Genomic DNA, 23,579 nt, shown 5'->3' on the forward strand with positions numbered 1-23,579 from the left:
AATAACAGTATATTCATGTACCATAGCAAGTTAAGATGCCCACAAAAATATTTATTGTGTCGCCACAGAATGAAACAAATGTAGATGGGATGTCAGGAGCTATATATATATATATATATATATATATATATATATATATATATATATATATATATATATATATATATATATATATATATATATATATATATATATATGACAAGGCGCAAACTGTTCGAAACAAAGAGAGATGTTGAGAGAGATAAATATTACACATACATTTCCTTCCATTGTTTCTCCTCCCATGTTGTATTACACATTTATTTTCTTGTTTCTCCTACTATGATCAAGAGGTAAAGGCATTCTTTAAAGCGCCATACTTTATTTAGTTTAATTATTTTAAGAAAAATTAACGAATATTGAAGCTTGGCCTGTGCAGAAGAAAATGTTAGCACGGACGTGTGGTTAGGCAGGCCTAGGTATAGGATAGAAGGTGTTGTTCTTAAAAAAAACTATTTTAAAAATATGTTGCAGGCTACTATTGAAGAAATAATCAATTCACCTTGAAACGTTGTTCATAGAATTTAAAAAAACTGTACTATTCCAACTATAATAGCCCAATTCAGATTTTTGGTGTTTTCGCTTATTGTGAAAAACTTTTCACGATTCTGATCATTTCAAAAGCATAACCTAAAAATCTAACAAAAACAAACAAACAATCTCAAGACAGTAATTAAAATGTTTTGTTCAGTTGTGAATTAATTCTCAATAAATCGAAAACTTGCATAAAAATCCAACACGTACGCCACATTTCGTTGGGGCTTTAATTTAATCTCATGGAGAAATAACGTATCTTTTATTATAAACTAAATCAGTAGTTTTCTAGTTTTAAAATTAAACTAAAAAAAGTAACGAGGAACCCAGAAAAATCAAACATTAAAATTGATACAATACACAGACCTGTATATATATAATATGTTTATTATTACCTAAACCAGCATTTATGATGACATAAAATCCCGGTCTAATGTTATTTTATATCTTCTAAAAGAAGCATGCAAAAAAATGTAGACAATCCTTGATATTTGAATAAAACTATCCATTCAAGTTATTAAAAATAAACGAATGGTAGTATTTGTTTACCGTTTATTGAAAGAAATACGCAATTGAAATATATTTATTTATGTTTATAGGTCTAGCATGCAATATGCAATCCAATTTCCATTTTTTCCTTTCCTCTTTAATATAAGCTAAAAACTGGATGCAAATCTCTCATTTCTAAATGTAGGGGAGAATCTTGTGTTATAAGGTGAGATTATTAAGTTTTAAGAACAATTGCGAAGAACGTAAATTGGTAAATTCGTTTTTGTTATGCTAAATGCAAAATTAAGAATAAAAAATAGCCTACTAATAAAATAATATTAAAAGGAAATGTTAAATAGTCTATTAAACAGAATACAGCCTTCTTTACATATAATTAATTCAAATACATGCTGACCGAGTATCTCAATAAATGTAAACAAATACAATGCATATAAATCGTCACTAAATGTGTTACAAATTGATAAAAAGTGAATTAATTCAGAATATATACCTCTTGTGATGCTTTTGAGGTCTTTTTGGACAGCATGCACTGCTGAGCTTCAAGAGCATTGCCTTGTTTAGGGTATAACCCAAAGACCATGCTCGGTCACTTTTGGGTTATACTGTTTTATTGCCCCAATAAATGTCGGAAATAAGTGTTTGTTCGAAGATACAGGAAGCAATTCTTTCCTCCACGCATGTTTAGTGCTGTAAAAGGCTTTCACGTTCCATTTGTCTATTTTTCTCCTAAAGTCACCTGACAAAAGAACGCACACCATCGAGAAACACGCAATTGTGCGGTTTTATTTTAGGGTAATTGGTCTATTTCGGGTTTAAACATAAATTGGTCAAAACTAGAGTATGTCTTTACATAGGCTAGTTATCATTTTAGATGAAGGCCTACACATTTTAACTGTTTAGAAAGAAACATTGACAAACATTTGTAGTGCTTGACTATGGACTATCTCTAAATCTGAAATCTAAAAGTACAGCCTTTTTTTCCCATCTTTAAAAAAATAATGCTATCACAAGCTATGGATGTTAATGAAGTGATGTGTTTTTCCCCCTCTTTTAACGAATAAAGATGGCGGCGACCGAGTTATTGGTGAAGCAAAGCAATAAACTCACAGCTGTTTATGAAAATTTACAACTTTGTGATAGAACTTTATGCGTGGTTCTGCCAGTGGATTGGCTGACGGGGGTCACGTGAGCAGCTCTCTGTGAACATGAACTTTTTATGATTTCCCAAGTGGCTATAATGCAGCATTCTTTTGGTCAGGGCGCAGTCAGTAGCACCTCTGTCCTTTATGTTTTTTACGTTTTGATAAAGCAGAGGAAAAGGAAAATCTCTTGAGCTTGCCGAATTGTGTGCGTTAATATGGATGGAAAGCTCGACGTCACGCTAGGACGAAACGTCTTTAGATTTTCACATCAGTTAGGAGTGCAAGGGTCAAAATTCACTGAGGACCTTCTGAGTTCATTCTTCTCTAATTTGTCAAGTTTGAGCTCTGTCTGCATCTCACGTGCATCTAATAATACGACACGAGATCCTGGTTAATCGACGAACCTGCGTGATTGTTTTGGATCATTCCAGTGAAGCAATGATGACGGGAAAGAAAAGGTAAGACTAGACCTATAGTCTTCTGTATTCCACTGCACCGATGTCATGATGCAACCCAATGTGCACATAGCCTATTTCCTTTCAAAATACTTCCTCGAGCATGTGTTTTGCATAACAACACAAACAGATTAAAGTAACATCATTTTGATAATTTAAATTGATAATAACTGTTATAGCGCCGTATGATGGTTATTAAGATCGACACGGCGCAACGCAATCAGGCCTTTTGTGTCAGTGTTTTTTTAAATGCTGAGGGCTTATTTGGCGGGAGATACATGCTTAGAAATAAGCTTTATTTACAGAGTTACAAGATGGCCGCCACAGACTGATATTTACATTAACATTGAGTTTACAAATCTCCATATTGAGTTTCTGAATAGCAATGTGATGCCTCAGCTCGGTCATTTTGCTATAATGTTTTTATTGGATTGTTCAAAGTTGGATGCTATTTTTGCTGTTGGTTTAATAGTGTTTCTCGGAATTTGTTAAAATGTACGAAATTTTCCTTCAAAGTGATGGGTTCCTGCTTTTTAAACAGACATTTGTTAGGACAAATATGCCTTAAAAGCATAATCAACTTTCTAATTGTTACTGAATGTGTTTGTATTTGAGAACAAAATGCAGTACTTTGAAACTGATTTATTTTTAGACAAAAATAATTCTTAATCTGAATGACCAAGATTAGCCTATGTTTAATTTTGAATTACTATTACATGGGAAATAATTCTTGCGCGCTTTTCCGCTCCTGAAGAAAGCACACCTTTTCTTAAATCTTGCTCTGTGATGTCATCTAGTGACGAGATTTGGTAACTGTGGTGAAATTCTGGGTGTCTGTGTTTGGGTTTTCTCTGCGTGTGACCTGACTCATAGACCTCTCTAGCATCCCTAGATGTGTTCAGTCAAAGTGTCTACAATGAACAAGTAATAGACAAATGCAGTTTAAAAATGGTTCATGCCTTAGATGTTTTTATTTTGATTATTTGAACGTGTATGTCTTTTTTCTTCGATATTAGAATTTGACATCGCTCAGTGATCGTTTAATTACAGTAGCCTAATTTTCTTTCTTTCTTTCTTTCTTTCTTTCTTTCTTTCTTTCTTTCTTTCTTTCTTTCTTTCTTTCTTTCTTTTATTCTTTCTTTCTTTCTTTCTTTCTTTCTTTCTTTCTTTCTTTCTTTCTTTTATTCTTTTATTCTTTCTTTCTTTCTTTCTTTCTTTCTTTTCAGTTGTGGGTTTCCAATGTTTTATTACTGTAGCATAAGGATGACAGAATGATTAGTTTTGTTTCCAGCCTGAGGGTATAAGGAAAAAAGAAAAAAAGAAAAAAAAGGATCTGACTACTTAATCAGATAATTAATATTTTTGTAATTATAAAGACAAAATCGTTGCAGTCTAAAGAATACAAGGATGTCCGAACCTTTGAAGGGATATACTTAAAACAATAGGATCACAGCGCAGCCTGCTTACGTAGTTACACCTTATCGATATTCAATAATACCACTAAAGATCAATTTTTATTAATTTAAACAACAGTTAATTGATTAATGGTTTTTTGTTTTTTTTCTGAGATGCTTGCTTTCGTTTTAACAAAAGGCTTAACTAATTTAATTAAAATGTAAATAACAAGTAAGGAATATTTCTTTCTTTTTTTAAACTGTTTAATTATACCAAACCTTTGTACTTGTGTTATAATTTTAGCAACCCTTTCAGTAAAGCGACAACAAAGAATAGCATGGGCTGGACTGAACTGTAAAATGGAAATGGTGGCGTTTAATATGTAATTTTTTAGAACTTATCCTCTGGCTATTTAATGTTAGTGTTGAGTTTTTACTAATATAATAAAATTGATAAAGTACAGGGTGGTAACACAATGTATGCTATATGTTGCTGAAGCAGGTTTTTATGTTGATTTCACTAAATATTGCGAGCATGTTGGACGTCTGGAAAGAAATTAAACAGTATTTCGATATTAGTGACAACATGTGGGGGAAACCTAAAAAGATGAATGTAGGCCTATGTATAGATAGGTAGATAAAAAAACAAAAAAACTTTCATTTGAAAGGCCTATTTAAACCCTGCCAAAGTTATATCAATCTCCCTAAAAACTGAAAAGATCTGACAAATTGGCGTATAGCTGTCAAGTTGTGTCTGTGACTATATTGGGCTGGTTAATTTTTGTCTCAGCACGAGAACGCGACGTTTGCATAAACAGCGATGTTGTACCATATTATTTAATATATAGAAAGGTAAAGGTCAGTACAAGTTCGTGCTGGAAAGCGAGGGTCCGTACATATCTAAAATGATTTTACGAAATGAGCCAATTAGATGAAATTTAATTATTTAAAGCATGGCGATTTTGAAATTAAGACAAAAAACATGACGTGCGTCAATATGAGCTTTGCGACAGTTTTTCGTTTGAGAAAATTTGGAGAGTGCATTCATAATTACCCACGTACTCTTATGACGTAATTGATTATTTAGGCTATATTATTGCATTTTGTTATTTCTTATTTTTATGAGGTAAACGGAGAAATACACTTGCGTACAGTGTTTTGAGATACCCTGGGGATTCGATTCTATGCAACAAGAGGGCCCCCACCTTACACGTTATCCTGCTGGTAGAAATGCTCAGGATTGGTCAGGCACTGATCAGCTGGTCCGTTTCCCCGCGGTCTCAGATTGGAACCTCGCCACCCCCCCTTCGGCTAAAACCAAATCTCAGATAAAGTAATGGCAAATACCACTTGGACTATAAAACACAACAAATCATAACACACGGACAATAACACTGGCCACCCCATGAGTTCCTATTTCGTCAACTCAACTTTTCCCGTGTCTCTACCCGGAGGACAGGAGTCTTTCTTGGGTCAGATACCGCTATATTCCTCTGGATATACAGATTCTTTAAGACATTATCCAAGCGCTACGTTCGGAGCTACCAATGTCCAGGACAAGGTTTACACCTCCTCGTATTATCAGCAAGCTGGGGGTGTTTTTGGGAGAAGCGGATCCACCAGTGCTTGTGACTACACAACACCCAATATTTACCGAACCGCTGAACGCTCGTGCGCTATTGGAAGTCTGGAAGACTCGCTGGTCCTAACCCAGGACCAGTGCAAGACGGACTGCACTGAACAGGGCACAGAGAGATATTTTAGCACTGAAGATAAACCGTGTACCCCGGTTTACCCGTGGATGCAGAGGATGAACTCATGTAATGGTAAGACATTCCTGATTTCCTTGCATGTCTTAGAAGTAGATAAGCAATTTACTTTAGCCTACTTAGCACTACGACTCTGTCAACATATAAAAACATAGCCCACATAATGAAGAGACATGGTCTGCAGTGCTTAGAAAAAAAAAGTTATGCCAAGCGCTAAATTAAGAATAGCGGGTTTTGGTAACCCGATACGTAAATGTGTAGCATACACTTATTTAAAATAGTCATTTAAAATAATTTTTATATATAAAAGCACGTCTTATATGTAGATGCAGAATGCAGATGTGAAATCTGATGTCCCTGCAGTAATTATAATCAACGTAATAATGATAATAGGGACAATTAGTTGCCTAGTGGTGTATTTACGTTGTACTGTTTGTATGTCTAGGCTATTGGATGTTGACCTAGAATGTCTTTCACTTTACTTGACAGGAATGCCTGGCAGCACTGGCCGCAGGGGTCGTCAAACCTACACTCGGTTTCAGACTCTTGAACTGGAAAAGGAGTTCCACTTTAACAGATATTTGACAAGAAGGCGAAGAATTGAAATATCGCACGCTCTGTGTTTGACGGAACGACAGATCAAAATATGGTTCCAAAACCGCAGAATGAAATGGAAAAAGGAGAATAAAGCAGTGAACTCGGCAAAGGTCAGCGATGAGGAAGATGGTGGAAAGGCTGGATAAATGCTAAAAAGCAGCTTATGGCGAAGCCCTAGAAACACTGTACATAACATGTAGAATGTAGTTTTAATTAATACATGGTCTGTCCAACAGGAAAAAAAAGCTACCTAATAAGTGTTATGTTGACTCCAAAAAGCTTCAAGGGAGACTTTCTTTCTTATAAAAACAGGCGTCGAACTCACCTCTGTAAAGACGGTAAAAGTTTTGGGAGGTGCTTTAACTACTGTTGTGCATTTTATTTGGACTATCCAAGGTAATAAGATAAACGTTTTCAAACGTTTGAGCGTTGTAATGACTAATTTGAAAAAGAAGTTCATGTTTAAAACTTTGGGTTCAATGGTCCTGTATTTAGTCCACGTGTATTAGTAAAGAAGAAAATGTGACTTTTTTTATTCTTAATTTATTGGGTCGTCACTTTTGTGTATATGTGAATGCACTATTAATAATACGCTACCATACTTTGTTAGCAATGTCATTTTGTCAATAAAATGATTCTTTAACAATTACTGTGGTTTACCCTTCTTCATGTGTAATACATGCTCGTCTTATCTGTCAAAGCATTAAGTTAGTAATGAAACGTCTCTGGCTCATTGTGCCAGAGACGTTTCATTACTAACTTAATGCTTTGATAATGCACTACATGACAAAATATTAAATCTGAAAGACTCGTTATATATATATATATATATATATATATATATATATATATATATATATATATATATATATATATATATATATATATATATATATATATATATATATACCAATATTGTTTTACTATTTTAATATTTTTGTAGTATATTATTTCAATTATAAACCTCTTCATTGTTCCGTGAAACTCTATGATCAGAGGGCCAGATTGCAAAATAAGAATCTGTCCATTTCCACCATGTTATTTATTTATTAATATTTTCAATGAATTTTTGTATAACTTGTTATGACAAAAATAAAGCTAACCAAAGTTAAGAAGCTACAAACACCCTATTCATAGCTTACGGCTTGATAAAGAGTCTGATGAACGTATGAAGCAGCCAAAATTGCTTTGTAAGTCTAATATAAATAATTCTAATAATAAAGTCTAATACAAACAAAGTGGATTATTTACCCTTTGCTGTAATTTAGCATACATTTGTATATTAATAAAAAATAGTTTTATGCAGTGAAATCAGTGTTTTGCAGTAAAAAGGCTTGCCGAAATGTGCAGGTGTTTGGTCATTTTGCAATTCTCCCAGTAGGTGACGCCCTCCGCTAACGTGGGATGTGGCGCGCGATGGGGAGGCACCATTGAGTTGAACCAAACGATCATCATTTCGTCATCATTTGTAACCATAGAGCATGAATTACCTCTTGAAGTCATCAGAGAGAATTTACGACTGGTCAACAAAGGCACGTGATGCCCTAACGCTCTCCCATATTTGGCCGCATACATGGCAAAAACGAAGTACAGTGCATTGCTATAATTCATTATTACATCATAAATTGTGCGGCGCTGGATTTTAACGACCAAGATCTACAAACCAAGACATTTTAAAACATCCAAATGAGCTCTTATTTTCTAAACTCGTTCTCAGGGCGCTATCCGAATGGGTCTGACTATCAGTTACTAAATTATGGTACTAACGGCGCTATGAACGCTTCTTACAGGGACTCCACCAGCATGCATTCCGGGTCTTTCGGTTACAACTACAATGGAATAGACCTCAGTGTAAACCGTCCCAACAATGGCCATTTCGGGGCAGTTGGAGATAATTCTCGCGCTTTCCAAAATCCGAGTCAGGAGACCCGGTACAGACAGTCGAGCTGCTCTCTCTCGTCTCCAGATCCCCTGTCTTGTGCCACCAGCGATACTCTGGAATTGAAGGGTTCCTCTCCTCCATCTGATCAGAGCACACCAACCGGCAACAACAGACTTACCAACAGCAACAATCTCACCAGCAGCAATAGCACACATTTTGCGGACACAGATGAGACCAATGTCTCGTCCGAGACCGAGGAAGGAGCACAGACCACCACCACCAGTCGTACGCAGAAGCAAGAATCTGTGGCGACCTCGACTACAACACCTAACGACGGTCAAACTCCACAGATATTCCCCTGGATGAGGAAGCTGCACATTAGCCATGGTATAAACATCTCTGTATTTTTTTATTCAGACATGATAAAAAATACAACAGTCCTATCTTAATGATTAGTTTTTTAATTTAAATTTATTTATAGGTTATGCGTGGATTAAATGCATGTTTCTCTATTCAGATTTTATTTTAAATAGACAGCAGTATTCGATTGGCAACCCTCTAATGTTTGTCTTAAAAATGAATGCTTTAACGGACCATTGAGTTAGCATAAGTATATGTTAAACAGAGAATAACTACTCTCTTAGAGGTGACTGCATGTTAAATTATTGTGCATCAGTAAAGCCATAAAATGCAATGCTTCTAAACCACACGTCTTTTTGAATATACATATGAACCAGCAGTCCAACATCCAAAATGTGATGGACGCTTAAGTCAATTTCCGTTTGATGGATTTGTGATGTTTACTTGTTATCTTTTTGCCCTTGCTTATGCCAGATATGACTGGACCTGATGGAAAACGGGCTCGAACAGCTTACACTCGCTACCAGACGCTCGAGCTGGAGAAAGAGTTCCATTTCAATAGATATCTGACGCGCAGGAGGAGAATAGAGATAGCTCACGCTCTCTGCCTCTCAGAGAGGCAAATCAAAATCTGGTTCCAAAATCGCAGGATGAAATGGAAGAAGGACAATAAACTGAAAAGTATGAGTCTCGCTACAGCGGGGAGCGCGTTTCAAAATTGATCAAATCACACCACATCAATTGGAAAATTCGACTACTGTTACAGCGCTGCACCTTTGTTCTCACCTGACGACGTGTGATTCTCCCGTGCAACTCAAAATTGTCAGCTGTTGAATGTTATCATATGCTAAACTAGTTACAATTGCCATAAAATGAGTGTGAATGTCAAGTGTGTCAAGTTTATTCGTGGAGGAAAGCATGTTCCATGTGAGCTATTCGTGCAACGTATTAGATCTCTTACAACAATTATGTACAGTACAACTCGCACTACCTAACTATCTTAAGTGATAGTGTAAAAAGAGAGAAACTTTTGTTGTATCATGAACTTGTATTGAAACGTCATGTATTATTCAAGCAACATGCTATATTCTTGTTATGTGCCAGGCTTTTTTGATTTCTCGTAGATGATACCTACATCGCGAGAAAGTTAATCTTTTCGCACTTACATTTGTGTACTTAGGCTGCAGCACAAAATTACTTTGGGCTCGTAAGATGTCCTATGAAGAATGTCTTTATACAGTAGTGACCAATATGTTATTTGTAGTGCACAACGTGAGTTATGGACGTTCTGTGTTAAAAGTTGGATAAAAAAATGTTTTGTCATTGACACGTTAATGGTATCTCTGCCATTTTTTTGTATTTGTGTCTAAAATGAAAACGAGTTCATCCAAAAAGAATAATAAAGTTTTCTTTCAGTCATACACATAAATGTCTCTGTTTGTCTGTAGGCCTGTTTGATTAGTGATCCCAACGTTGATCCAGGCAAAACATCTGCAACTGTTTTCCCTTTATCGAGCAGTTAATCACCTGATATTTTATAAATAGTTTCCCTTACATTGTGCATATTCATCTGAAATTCTCTAGGCTATAAAGTTTCAACGTATTTATAATGAATACTTATGAACAAATCACGTTTATGCGAGAACATTTTGGATCTCGATATAGAATATATAATGGGCAATATTCAAACTCAGCTCTAATGTATCACAACACAACAATTGCTTAAACTTTCAATTTACACGGCTAATACTTTAAGCGGATCACCAGAACGATTTTACATGTTATTTTAACAATCTGCCCTATTTGTATGAAACACAACAAATAAATCATCTTCCCCGATTATTTTCTTCTGAAGTCCAGTCCATAACACCAACATGTAGCACTTGGTAGCTCTAAAAAAGTCACGTGAGGTCCATAAAGTTAGTTTTATGGTTTTAGGGGGGTTGACAATGCGCTACATAATTCACATTCTTGAATGTAACTGACTGTTTAACTGCTTCAGCGGGATTCTAAAGGTTGTGGGCAGCATGCGGAGTCTTCTCAAACTGGACAGTCGTAATATCCCAAGCTGACTTTGCTGTCAACAATGATTTTCATAATATTTCTGCTGGATGTAAAAAGATAACACGTCTTCTCTGTAAGTCTCAAGTTTCTTCTTTAAATGCTTGTTCCTTTAATTAATTACTTTATAGCTTTTTAAATGGCACACAGGTTTACATGATATCCAGTGATCAAAAATACAGTTGTAAATCACGGCGGATTTGAACTCGGGCGAAAAGAAATTATAATTGTGTTGCTACAAAAAATAATTACGTGCAAAGTGAAATTTGGATAAGCTTTTTTTTTATTGTGCGCGGATTATTTAATACGTTTTATTTATATTATAATGAACACATGAAGAAATATTTTTTTAATTATTTTACTCAAAACCCAAAACCTATTTCTAAAAAAGATGTAAAAATAGATAATTATTCGGCATATTCTAGAAAGGTAACGTGGTAAAATAATGTTGGCATTCCATGGTAAATTGTGTACTTGTATCATAAAATGGGAAACATTACAGCGAATGTCTTTTCAGTTTGTACAGTATTATATGTTTGGACATTTAAAATAGGTGCAATATTTTGGGGATAAGAAAAATGTGGTTGTGTTTTTGTTGAGAAAAAAGATACTTTGCACGGATGTAACTACAATTTACTCGTGATAGAAACAGTACTTCGATTCATAACTATTAAAGTCCCATTTTGCCCCTATAATGTGTTTTGCATATTGATAGGGGTAATCTGGGCGCTGTTCTCATCAATTATTCATTGGGAAGGGATCACTCGGAGGTCAGGAGACGAAAGTGGCACACATGCCTTCCCAAAGAAGCACAAGGTCCATGCCAAACTTGCTAGATGGTGATTTTGAGATACATTTTGACTCAACAGTTAGGACTGTAATTTTCTTAAAGACTTTTTTGTAGACTACTGACACGACACTGAGGGAAAGACAGTAGCCTAGTGCGAGCAAGCAAACCAAACAGTCGATGCGATGCTTAATAAATGTGATTATCTTTACTATTCGGCTTTTATCAATTTTGTTTTCTTTGAATCATAAATGTCAGAAATGTTAGATTTGTTGCTAGTTAGATTGATGTAATGTTGCTTCATCACCAGCAGGGCCCGCCTTACACCGAGCTCCTGATCTGTTATTTTCTCATTCTGCATACACACTTTAGGTTTTCTTTGAAAATAATGTAGGTCGAATTTTCCAGAACATGTAGAAAAATGTAAAGTTTTTTGTTCTTTGTTTTTTTAATGCGACAGTTTACAAACGAAGTCTCTTTCCTGTCTTTTTTCTTTTGGTGTCTAACCGAGGTCTAAGCAATATTGGTAAAATATGACAATTACTACGAGGAATAATCATAATAGCTATGGGACTTACTGAGATAAAAACGATTAACAATATGATAGAATTATTAATGGTGGAAATTCAAATATCAGCGCTTTTGAATATTGAAAAAGAAAGAAAACCGTGACAGTGCGATGCTTGGTGAAGGATCTGAGTTCACGCTGAGGTCACACAGTTCTGTGATTGCTGGCACCATTCACAGCTTTTGAGCTAGAGGCAAATATTAACAAATCAACAGACAGCAGTAAATATCATAAAATTATGATATTATTTTCTTGAAGGTGTGCTGTTTTTGTATGAAAATGCAAATGAGCTTACAGAATAAAATATTTTTTGTAGTTTAAGCACGTTTAAGCAAACACATAGTTTATGCACAGCTATAAATTTTTTTAATTGAATTAAAATAAGAATTATTGGGTATTTAATTAGTGGTCTATTTAACTGGTATGTTTGCACTGGATTTAGGGCGATAACACGTTCTGGAAAGCTCACTAATCGAAGCGTGCAGCAGCAGGATGCCTAATGAAGTTGATAAACGATATTTCGCTTAAGGTTATCTTGAATTTTTCATCTTTAATCGATCGTTATGCGCCCAAAAAGGTTGTGTGGTGTCTCATGCTAAGCTGTTGAAAGGCTAGTCCTGCAGAGACACACGAAATGAAAGTCCCAAAGAAAAAAGTCATGCTAAATACTTAAAATGTTACAAATGGATTTGTTAATGAAAGTATACTTAATGGAGGCAAATGAAATATAGAGACAACAAGAAACAAGAGGAGAACCATCGGTTGTGCAGATCAGTAAGGCACATAGTAAGTTTACCTATCTCTTACGTGATCTCATTTGTTTAACCAAAAGTAAATCAGATTTGCGTGATTATAACATTTGTTTTGGTTTTTAACGACTTCTGTATTCATTTGATTAAGATATTTAGCTTGAACATAAAAGTCTAAATCGAGGTCTTATTGGTAGGGTTTGGTTTGATAATGCAGAAATGAAGTTGAAATAAGAAAACGACGTAGTGTAGAAAACAGCAGTTTCGAGGGAAATATGAAAGTTAACTTTGTCTGTTGCTTTATTTTAGCAGTTTTAACAAATTCACAATGAAAGAAAACCACATGTTTTTTTTGCAAGGCTGATCTGGAAGAATAACAACAAATGCCAATGATGTCTGTCATCTATATATACCCTGTAGATCCGAATTTGTGTGAATATACAGTCGCAAATTCGTGTCTTGGGGAATATGTAGTTGACATAAACACAACGCAATACAGTGGAATTGTGCACACTTTGTTTATTTTTATTTCTATCTATCTATCTATCTATCTATCTATCTATCTATCTATCTATCTATCTATCTATCTATCTATCTATCTATCTATCTATCTATCTATCTATCTATCTATCTATCTATCTATCTATCTATCTATCGCTTTAAAATGGATGTAAAGGTCTTGAAAATTAGACACCTGATGGCGCTACATCATTTTCACGTTGTGACAAATGGCGACAACATGAGAATTTTAAATAATTAAAAACAAGCTGGATCATCCTTATAAAGCATTATTTATATTAACTGTTATTTTCAGATGCAACAAGAAAGAACAAAAGATTGGGTAGCACTTTAATTGTCTATTAGTTAATGTTATTGTATTTACTAACACGAGGAAACAATTACTAATACATTAATTATTATTCATATTAGTTAACGTTAGTTAATGTTAAGTTAAATACGTTAGTTCATGTTCACAAACACAACTTTGGATTTTATTAAAACATTAGTTATTGTTGAACTATGATTGTGATATTCTACAGTCTTGCCAAATTCAGTTTCTTTTCGGTTTAGTCCCTTTATTAAACTGGGGTCGCCACAGCGGAATGAACCACCAACTTATCCAGCATATGTTTTACGCAGCGGATGCCCTTCCAGCCACAACCCAACACCGAAAAACACCCATACTCCCGCAATCACACACATACACTACAGCCAATTTAGCTTATTCAATTCACTTATAGCGCAAGTCTTTGGACTGTGGGGTGAAACCGGAGCATCCGGAGGCAACCCATAGGAACACAGGAAGAACATGCAAACTCCACACAGAAATGCCAACTGACCCAGCTGGGGCTCAAACCAGCGACCTTCTTGCTTTGAGGCGATCGTGCTACCCACTGCGCCACCGTGACCCCAGGCCACATATTGGCTACAAAGTAATACAATAATCGTAAAATTGCCTACTTGAGGGTGTGATGGCACGTTGCAATATTGATGTTTGGTGTTACTCAAAAATTGTTATGCTAATTAGTTAAACCTGATTTTACTTTATTTTTCTAGCAACAAGTGCATCACAGTGACGCTGTGTTCATCAAATGGACAAACAACTGAGAAGAAGGAATGTGACAAAATAAAGAGGTATAAATGTATGTGTTTCACTATGTGCTGTTATATGTCAACTGAATTGTCATTACTTATAACGAGAAACTAGAACCTGCAGTAATTGTTACTATTTTGCTATTATGTATTTGAATTAATAAAATAAGGTTCTTTAATTTTTCGTTGATACAAAAGTGACTAATTCATTGGGAATGAAGAGGTGAATGTAGTAGGCTAGAAGTGAAAAGATACTGGTTCCGCATCCCTTATTTCCACGTCACGTGGTTCATTAAATAATTAATGAAGAGGCTCCAGAGCAGAAAGGCAACGCAGCCTATTCGTCAAGACTGGCTTTTCGCCGAGCTTAACTTGTGTGAGTTTGGGAGAAATTTCTTGGGGCTTTTCCCTCGCAAGAAGCTGTCCTCATTACTGTGGACAATTAAGCGGGAGAATGTAGGACCAACACCACAGCATAAGCACCATTCATTGTGAGTAAGTCTATATATTTCAGAAGCTTAGATACATGCTATGCTATAGTTGCAACGATATTATGTACGAAAACATGCTAAGGCCAATACTGAGATGCATATTTTTTCCATCGCTCTGGGTTAAATTCATTATTCGTTTATTTTAATACCACTGAAATTGTATGAATACACTATTTAATGATAGCTAAAATGACAACAAGACGTCCCTCAAATATTTGATCACTGGCGAAAACTGTATTATGGATTTAATGGTTTTATCTCTTCATTAAGTATATTTATTATTATAAGTATATATCTAGTTTTATATCTATTATGCAATTTCTTGTGTATAAAGCAGTTTTTGAGCTAATAGTTTCATATGGCTGGACAACTGCAACGGATATGCCCATCACATATACAGTGCTCAGCATACATGAGTATACATAAACCACCTTTTGAAAACTAATATTTAATCCATTTCTCAGTGAATATAGCCAATGTTTTTCGTTTCGATGTATTTAAAAACAAAACGATTTTATTAAACAGTTATATCCATTAAAACAAGAGTTTGGTCACCTAACATCTTTAGGAATAGAAAGACAATCTATTTGAATTTAAAGGAATTACTGAAAAGAAAAATGACAAACTACAAAAATATTTTAACATTTTCCCCCAAACATTAATATGTGGACAAATTTAGGCTTTAGTACTGACTAAGGTATATGCACAATTACATTACTGTAAAGAATCCCGTAGAAAATAATTATTTATTAAAGGGTAGTTTGCGCTAAGCACTATATATAAATATAGTTGATCTAATTGATTTAATATATTGGTTAAGTAAGATACTGTTGTAGGCTGGGTTAAGCAATGGTAATATCAATAAAACGTTTAAGATTAGATTAAGGCACAAGATTGGTTAGACCGTCTATGACGAATCCACAGTTACAATGACATGAGCAAAGTAATGAAACACTGAGATCAACTTGAGAGATCAAAGGCCCCTGGACCTTTGGGGAATTGATCGCAGGACCATCCCAAGACAGCGGTACTCTCTCATCTTCAACATCACTAATTACAATATCATGCACGAATAATTCGAAACAGATGTCTCCTTTACAAACACATACATTTAATTGTAAAAGTGCTAGCTAATATTGGAGTACATAAAATGGTATTGGTTAATTGAAGAAAAAGTTTTTCCATTTCATAAAATGTTCTACATTTGAGCATTTACTTTACAGTTAATAAAGACTTTCTTTATTATATAAAATGTTCTTCACAATAGGGAATAAATGGTTTATTTAGATTATTTTAGTTCCATCGCTGAGAAAACGCACATAAATTGGAACCTTTATTTTAAAGTTATTCATCAACGATTTTCAATTTTTTTGTTAAAAATAATAATTACAGTAATTCATCGTAGAATTGTTACATTAATACAGAGAGCATTCACCTCCAGTACCATCTGCATAAATCTAATTTAAAAACAAAAAGGCACGTGCTACAGGGCCACTTTTAATTCATTATGGATAAAATAAATGCCTTAAAGCTTTGCTTATGTCACTAACCTACAAGAGCCATTATCAGCAGCTTGTTTAATTAAAATGGCACGCATCTATTCATTCTTGGTCTGTGTTGTGTGAGGTAAACGTTCTTGATCGTTTGGTATGTACACCACGTCAATACTTCTTCACAACAACATCCTGATCTTGCTTAATTTTTGTTTGTTTCGCAGTTCAATTTATATCGATTGCCAACTCCGAGAGACATCCTTCTTTGCCTCCATCAGCTTTTACATTCAAGACATGTAATCTTCTCAGAAGAGGAAGATTTCCTTTCAGCAGTACCATACTGTACGCTTTTAGATTGAATATGCTCAAAGTAGCGTGTTTGGTTTGGGTATAACGTGCTTTTTTCTAAAATGTGTCTGATTAGATTTGCGTGACATTATGTTATAATTGCACCGCGGGGTTTGACAGGCTTCATCCTTTGAGCTTTATCGCTTATAGGTAAGCATTTATTGCATTTTTGTCGTTATATATTTAGAGAGGACAGTATTTTATTTACATGTATTAATAAGTCAGAACTCTTATTTAGAGACATTTAAGATGCGGAGCTGAAAACAAACGACTATAGAGAATATTGTTAAAACTGATTTACTATATTTATTTATTATTATATAGGCAATTTTTAATATTACTAATAAAAGTGATTCAGTCTGTGTATAAACGTAAAATATGTTTATTAGCAAATGTCTCAGTGAATTGTGACTTAATTCAAGCTCTCTATGAAATCAAGATGCTGAAGAATAAGCTCAGTTTGTGAATGGTGGAGGATCTGTCTATGTGATTAATTGCCCTAGTACTTTGGCTAAGGTTCAAGACGAGTTCACAGGGCTTTGTGCGTCCTTCTGTACCACTGCACACTCCCCTTGCCATTGTTTTTTCCAGCGAGTGTTTCTTCATTATTTGATTATGGTTTTATTACCCCAGTCATGATTAAAACAAATACAGTATAAAGTTTGTGAAGAGTGTAAAGTTTGTCAAATGTATTAAATAGGGCTTTTTTTTTTTTACAAATATATATATATATATATATATATATATATATATATATATATATATATATATATATATATATATATATATATATATATTAATTTTCATAACAGTGAATGCCATAGTAATCGTTCATATTTTTAAAGTGGTTTAAAATAGAGATTTTGCTGTATACGTTCAGAATATTTGATGCATTAGTATTATCCGATTCACGATGAACGATGTTTCCAAACGTTTGAACTTATTTGTTTTCCCATAGCAAAACACTTAGTGAAAGAACAAAGGGAACCTGCTAAATGCTATACTTTTAGTATTAATAGTAAAGCTATAAACAGATTGTTGGCTATAACACATTTAATGTGTACCAACGATAAATTAAAAAAAGCAATTAAAAGAAAAACTTTTTCTAAGATATTTTTAAAGACACTTTTCTCGGATAATTTAATATAACTTTTCACTTATGTAGTCCCAGGTAGTCCAGTATGTTAGCTATATATATTTTTTTATTCTAAGTTTGTGATTTACTCACATTGCATAGCGCTTTTAAAATAATTTAATTATATCTAAATAATAGAAAGGGAAAGAAAAAAGAAAAAACTGAGTTTTCATTTTTGTCAGCAGGAGTGAGGTACTGTGGTATTTAATAGTTCGCATATATAAAGATCCACTAATATCTTTTTCCTTTGAACTGCGATGATAGATTCGTGTTCCCTGACTCACATCGTGTTGCTCTGACCCTGCAGGTCATCTTCCAGCGGGCCTCCGGAACCACACTGTCACATGACACGAGAGGCCAGAGTTTTGCTAAACCTCCAGAAAAGACCAACATAACTATTGAAAGCCGTCCAGAAAATGCAGATAAGGAACACCATCGTCTGTCTTACGACATCGCGGAATTATTCGGAACCAGGTCGTTATAGCCTACATTTGACTCAAAGGAAAAATTCATCCCCAAAAATATTGAGTCAGCGACCGAAAAGGACCAAAATGCAAAGTGATATTTATTACAGGACGACATATAGAGGGACGAAACAAATGGCTATAAGATCTGAATCAAGACTGCACTAACTCCAGCAAACTAGCGTATACCAGAGATGATATCAAATCAACAGGTTTGTAGCCAAAGTGTATCACTGGATATATTATTGGATGACAGAATGCAAGCAAATACTACAAATAGGAGCGTGGCGTTATTTTATGGTGAGTAAATATAGGCCTAGTTGAGAAATCTGAAATTTAGAAAGCTAGATTGCATAGCCTATTTGATGAAATATTAGACTTTTGTAATAATGTTTGAAGGGCCTAAATATATTATATATTAGAATATTGTATTCGCTGTTAATTAAAATGTTGCTTCAAAGTTTATCCAAATATAGAGTAAAAAAATAACCTCATATCAGCGCCGGAGCGACAAGAACCCCCCGCTAGGATTGACTGACTCAAAAAGCACGTACTGCTGTAAACAACTGACCAAGAGCATTTGATGTTCCAAACTTATAATCTGTTTTCGTAAGTTTAAAAAGAGTCGCTCTTGGTAGGACCATCTCTGCAGCAAACCAAAACTGTCTTCCGCGAAACTTCAACAAGATTTATTAATGTTGGCTATGGCATCTACAATGCCTAAGGTGAAAGTCCTTCCGCACACATGGCTGGGCATGAATATCCAGCTTAATGGGTCACAATTCTGTCTCTTCTGAACAACCTCGTTTCCACAAAACTGCAAATTCCCTAGAGCGTAACCCATAACAAAGCTGCCCTTCAAATGATAAAAAGCCAATTTCACGTATTATTTGCGAAATTAATTTAAATCATAGAGTATTAAGCTTTATTAATGCACTTACTTTATTAAATAATCTAACCTATTTTGGGTTAATAAATCAGTCAAATCACTGTGTAAAAAATATTGCCATTATTACGAGGTTTTAGTGTGCTACTTTATATTGCGTTTATTTTAAAAAGGTTTTATCTGCCCTAAATAGAATGTAGCGTTCACTTTAGGGTAAAATTACAAGCTAAATCATTATCTTAAACTTTTATAGAGAGAAAAAAACATATTCGATACCAGTAGTTCCCGATTATTAGGAACAAAACTTCCTAGCTCCATAAATATCTTATTTTAACGAAAGATTATAGACTACTAGATTATGTTTTCTATTTTAAAAGTAGAGAGGCCCATATCTCCTTTTAAGAGATAAAGACAAACTATATTTGTGCACATGGGGGTCTTCTAAGTTAAAGTAGGACTTCACATTTTGAAACATCTCAAGAAGATCATTAGGTAAAAAATACAAAGGCAAACTATTTCACGTCAGATGTTATTGCGCATGATGTATTTCAGGGGCCTTTTTAATTTATAGCTCGCTAAACAAATACTTCAGTTGTCCTCACCGTCACAAATACACAATAGCTATAAATTATCTGTTGCTGTACTCGCTTTAATTCACATTAGACCTACATTGCGACTTTATCAGATTGATGGGTGGATTCGATTGATGTGTTTGTCATGTAAATACGAATCGTTTGATGGACACCTGCAACGCCCAGAGTGCTACCGCAGGTCGCACACTATTGGCGCAAAATTAGTCACATGATCTGTCACTTAACTGATATGAGCTCGGATACAACTTTGCGTGGTTTGACATACTGCTTAGAGGTTGTAGGGGCACTGGGACCACACATCAGCTTATATTGACCCTGCTTAATCAATTTTGCTTGGTCAGTCAACAATGAATTCCTACTTAGATTATACGATTTATAACCGTGGTTCTAACACGTATAGTTCGAAAGTTGGGTGTTTTCCTGTAGAGCAAGAATACTTGCCAAGTGCTTGTGCAAGTACAAATAGTTACATTCCCGAGGGACGGCCAGTCGGAGGAAACACTTTCACATCGGCACCGCACGAAACTCATGGCACATCTTACGCACAAATTCAATCGCAGCCATTCCACCTCAACGTGGACATGGGAAAAACTGGACACAACAATTTCTGCAAGCAAACCAGACCTCCTCATTCGGACTATGGACATCAACACGTTCTCACTCAAGCAGATGACCACATGCGCCTTCAGTCCCCTGGCTTTTCCGTCGTGAATATGGGAGCCAACATTGGAACTTACAGTGAATCAAACTGCAGGCCTGGCTCGGTCTCTGCAAGCCACTATCAATCATATGCATATGGAGAAGCCGAAACACACGGCTATGGTTCGTTTAGCAAGTACCAGGTCTCTCCTGACAGTGACAGCGACTCCAAGACGAACATTAAACAAGCGCCAACGTTTGACTGGATGAAAGTCAAGAGAAACCCTCCTAAAACAGGTGAGTTATGGCAAATTACAATGGCTATAGATGATGTGATATTAAAATACAGTTTCTAAGTCGTGTTTTTTATTCATTCATAATTTTCAGTTAAAGTCGCCGAATACGGAATCCATGGCCAGCAGAACATAATACGCACCAATTTCACCACCAAGCAGCTCACGGAACTTGAGAAGGAGTTTCACTTCAACAAGTACTTGACCCGGGCGCGCAGAGTGGAGGTGGCCGCCACACTCGAACTGAACGAAACGCAGGTTAAAATTTGGTTTCAGAATCGCAGAATGAAGCAGAAGAAGCGCGAGAAGGAAGGAACGGCTCCGGTAATTAAAAGAGCAACCCTTTGCTCTTCTGGTCAAAACGCAGACCACTCAACCAGCTCATCGCCTGGTGCTTCGCCTACCTCAGACTCTTCTACTGCAATTTGATGAGTGCCACACTTTTGATTAATTACTGGAGGACTATTTAACTTATTCTGTCGTAGAAAAAAACATGGTTTACGTGCTATGTGTGTTTTTGTGCTGCATTAGAACTACTAAATAGATGCATTAACAGGGTATATGCTTAATATTCAAATGTTTTTCTTCTTGTTGACATCAGGTCAATTATTTTGCACTACAGATTCCTCTGTTGAAAGAGTATTAAAAAGTAAAAAAAAGACTGACATGTTTATGGATTTCGAAAACAATCTGACCTGATAAATAAATATTTTATTTTTCTGAAATCTGTTTGTGGATTTAATCCGGTTTATTGATCTTTTAATTAAAAGGCTCTTCATGATGTTTGTAAGGTTGTGTCCTTTGTCAGAGGATGTTGCAATACAATGGAGCTAATTTAAATCAGTGTTGCTCTTGTCTGTATAGTTTGACAAGAGGAATGTTGCATTACACATCGGGTGGCTTCCTACGACCTCTTCACCTTTTTGTGCCTTCAGGCTCTCTAAACATGTAAACACTCCTTGGTGTTCAGTGTAACACTCACTGATTTGAGGATTCGATCCTATTGGCACAGCACGATGATACTGCAAGTTAAGACTTGGAGTTAGAAAGAGTCAGCCAAGACATTTTGATATTTCTTGTGGCCACTTTCATCCAAATTTTATATTTACACACAAATAGCAGTGTGCTGTTAATATAAATTAATTCTATAGATTGTGAATTGTGCATTGCATTGCATTCACTGTAAAAAAATTGAAATTTTAAGGCAACAAACTTTAGGACGTTTTTGAGATTACCCAACTTTCAACCCAATTACTGCACTTGTCTCGATTTAAGTTGAGTAAACTCAAAAATATTCTTAAGTTTGTTGCCTTAAAATTTTAAGTTGTCAACTTTTTGACAGTGAATGCAGTGCAGAATTTAAAATAATTTTTTTCTCGTTTACTCAAATCGAGTCAATTGCAGTAATTGGGTTGAAAGTTAACTCGAATGTCCTGAAATTTTTGGCTTAATTTTAAGATGAGTCAACTTTGTTTTGTTTTTTTACAGTGTTTAGGGTTAAATATATGTAAAACTACCAATAGTTTATTTTTCTCCACATGTTTTTTCTAAATAGTTAATACAATAGAAAATAAAAACAAAAGGCTTATATTTGCATTCATATTGATTTGTAATTTGACGTCTTTTTTAGGAAATCTGATTAAAAAATGTAGACAATCAGTTTAGCAATTTCAGAGGGGAAAAAACTGTGTATCCCCAGATGCTATCTCCATTAGGCTCAATTCTTGTAAAAAGTTTGCAAAGACTTGGACGACTCTGTTTCAATCTCCTGATCATCTGATGGACTGCTCCAATATTTACTCAGGGTGTTGGGTTTGCACAGTATTTGCCCCAGCAGCCACGCACTGTCAGCACCCTCTTCACTGACCAGGTTCACTTGGAGTTCAGGCCTGAATTAATTCACAAAAGCCATGGGCCTGTCCAGCAGGGGATGAGAAGGGTGTCTTCCCAAGGGTCAATCAGAGTGAATTCTATTTCCAAAATAAATTATCCACCATAAACGGAAAATCAAACAGTATATGTAAAAATAAAGTAAAATCAAGTTTTATGTACATAAAAGGATTTTTTAAAGGTAACTTGCACTGAGATTTAAATAGATGAAAAGCTGAGAATCTATAATAAAAAAGATGTCAAAGTAAATAAGAAATGATGAAGGATTTATGGAGAAACAATTTCATTCAGAAATAGTGTGTACATTTTACCCCAAAAAAATCATTTAAAATATTTCTAGATTTTCTTCCTTGTAATACATACTCCATTTAAGAAAATTATTTATAATTAATAAGATTATAAGCTATATGTGATACAACTAACTTATTGACAAAAACTGGTGGCAAAGATATAATGCTGATAAAAAACATCTTTGAAACTATTTTCATTCAAAAAATTGGCTAGTGAATTTCACAAATTATTACCGAAAACTAACTAACAATAAACAAATATTTAACCAAACCAACCAAACCAAAGCTGTTACCCCCCTCCCCTTGTCCCCCAAAACAATGCTAAAACTACCATATGAAAAAAAGCATTCACCAGCCAAAAGGAAACAGATTCTAACATGTCTAAGATTCTAACATGTCTTATTAAGTTATTAAGCATATAATGTTTGTTGCTTGCCCTTTTGGTTTGTGTGGCTATGGGCTCCTACTGTGTGTCCCATCTGTGGGCATCAGTGGAGGAGCTCCAGTGCTGCAGAGACAGATGTTTAGCAGGAGGACGAGAAGGAGGAGGCTGTTTTTCACCAGCTTGTCAGCATTCAGAAACGACTCACACTGCAGAATGTGGGGCAAAATAAGCA

General features: G+C 35.1%; 3 protein-coding genes across 5 annotated transcripts; all 3 read left to right on the forward strand.

Annotated features, from left to right (window-relative positions):
* Positions 1 to 2,317: 2,317 nt before the first annotated feature.
* Positions 2,318 to 21,498, forward strand: hoxb1b (homeobox B1b). Of its 3 annotated transcripts, none has more exons than XM_056469154.1 (4): positions 2,318 to 2,683; positions 14,405 to 14,490; positions 18,215 to 20,786; positions 20,877 to 21,498. In XM_056469154.1, the coding sequence occupies exons 3-4, from the start codon at positions 20,198 to 20,200 to the stop codon at positions 21,209 to 21,211; spliced, it is 924 nt and encodes a 307-aa protein (XP_056325129.1). In that variant the 5' UTR covers positions 2,318 to 2,683; positions 14,405 to 14,490; positions 18,215 to 20,197; the 3' UTR covers positions 21,212 to 21,498. The 3 variants fall into 3 exon arrangements, with proteins under 3 accessions (XP_056325129.1, XP_056325128.1, XP_056325130.1); XM_056469153.1 differs by having other exon boundaries at positions 14,405 to 14,482; XM_056469155.1 differs by lacking the exon at positions 2,318 to 2,683 and adding an exon at positions 10,724 to 10,819 and having other exon boundaries at positions 14,405 to 14,482.
* On the forward strand, positions 5,256 to 7,028 carry hoxb6b (homeobox B6b). The gene is made up of 2 exons (XM_056469157.1): positions 5,256 to 5,900; positions 6,333 to 7,028. Exons 1-2 carry the CDS (start codon positions 5,480 to 5,482, stop codon positions 6,584 to 6,586), a joined length of 675 nt encoding a protein of 224 aa, XP_056325132.1. The 5' UTR covers positions 5,256 to 5,479; the 3' UTR covers positions 6,587 to 7,028.
* hoxb5b (homeobox B5b) lies at positions 7,963 to 10,094 on the forward strand. The gene is made up of 2 exons (XM_056469156.1): positions 7,963 to 8,709; positions 9,157 to 10,094. Exons 1-2 carry the CDS (start codon positions 8,127 to 8,129, stop codon positions 9,402 to 9,404), a joined length of 831 nt encoding a protein of 276 aa, XP_056325131.1. The 5' UTR covers positions 7,963 to 8,126; the 3' UTR covers positions 9,405 to 10,094.
* Positions 21,499 to 23,579: the final 2,081 nt, after the last annotated feature.

Source organism: Danio aesculapii, chromosome 12, assembly GCF_903798145.1.
Source record: "Danio aesculapii chromosome 12, fDanAes4.1, whole genome shotgun sequence".
Lineage (NCBI taxonomy): Eukaryota > Metazoa > Chordata > Actinopteri > Cypriniformes > Danionidae > Danio > Danio aesculapii.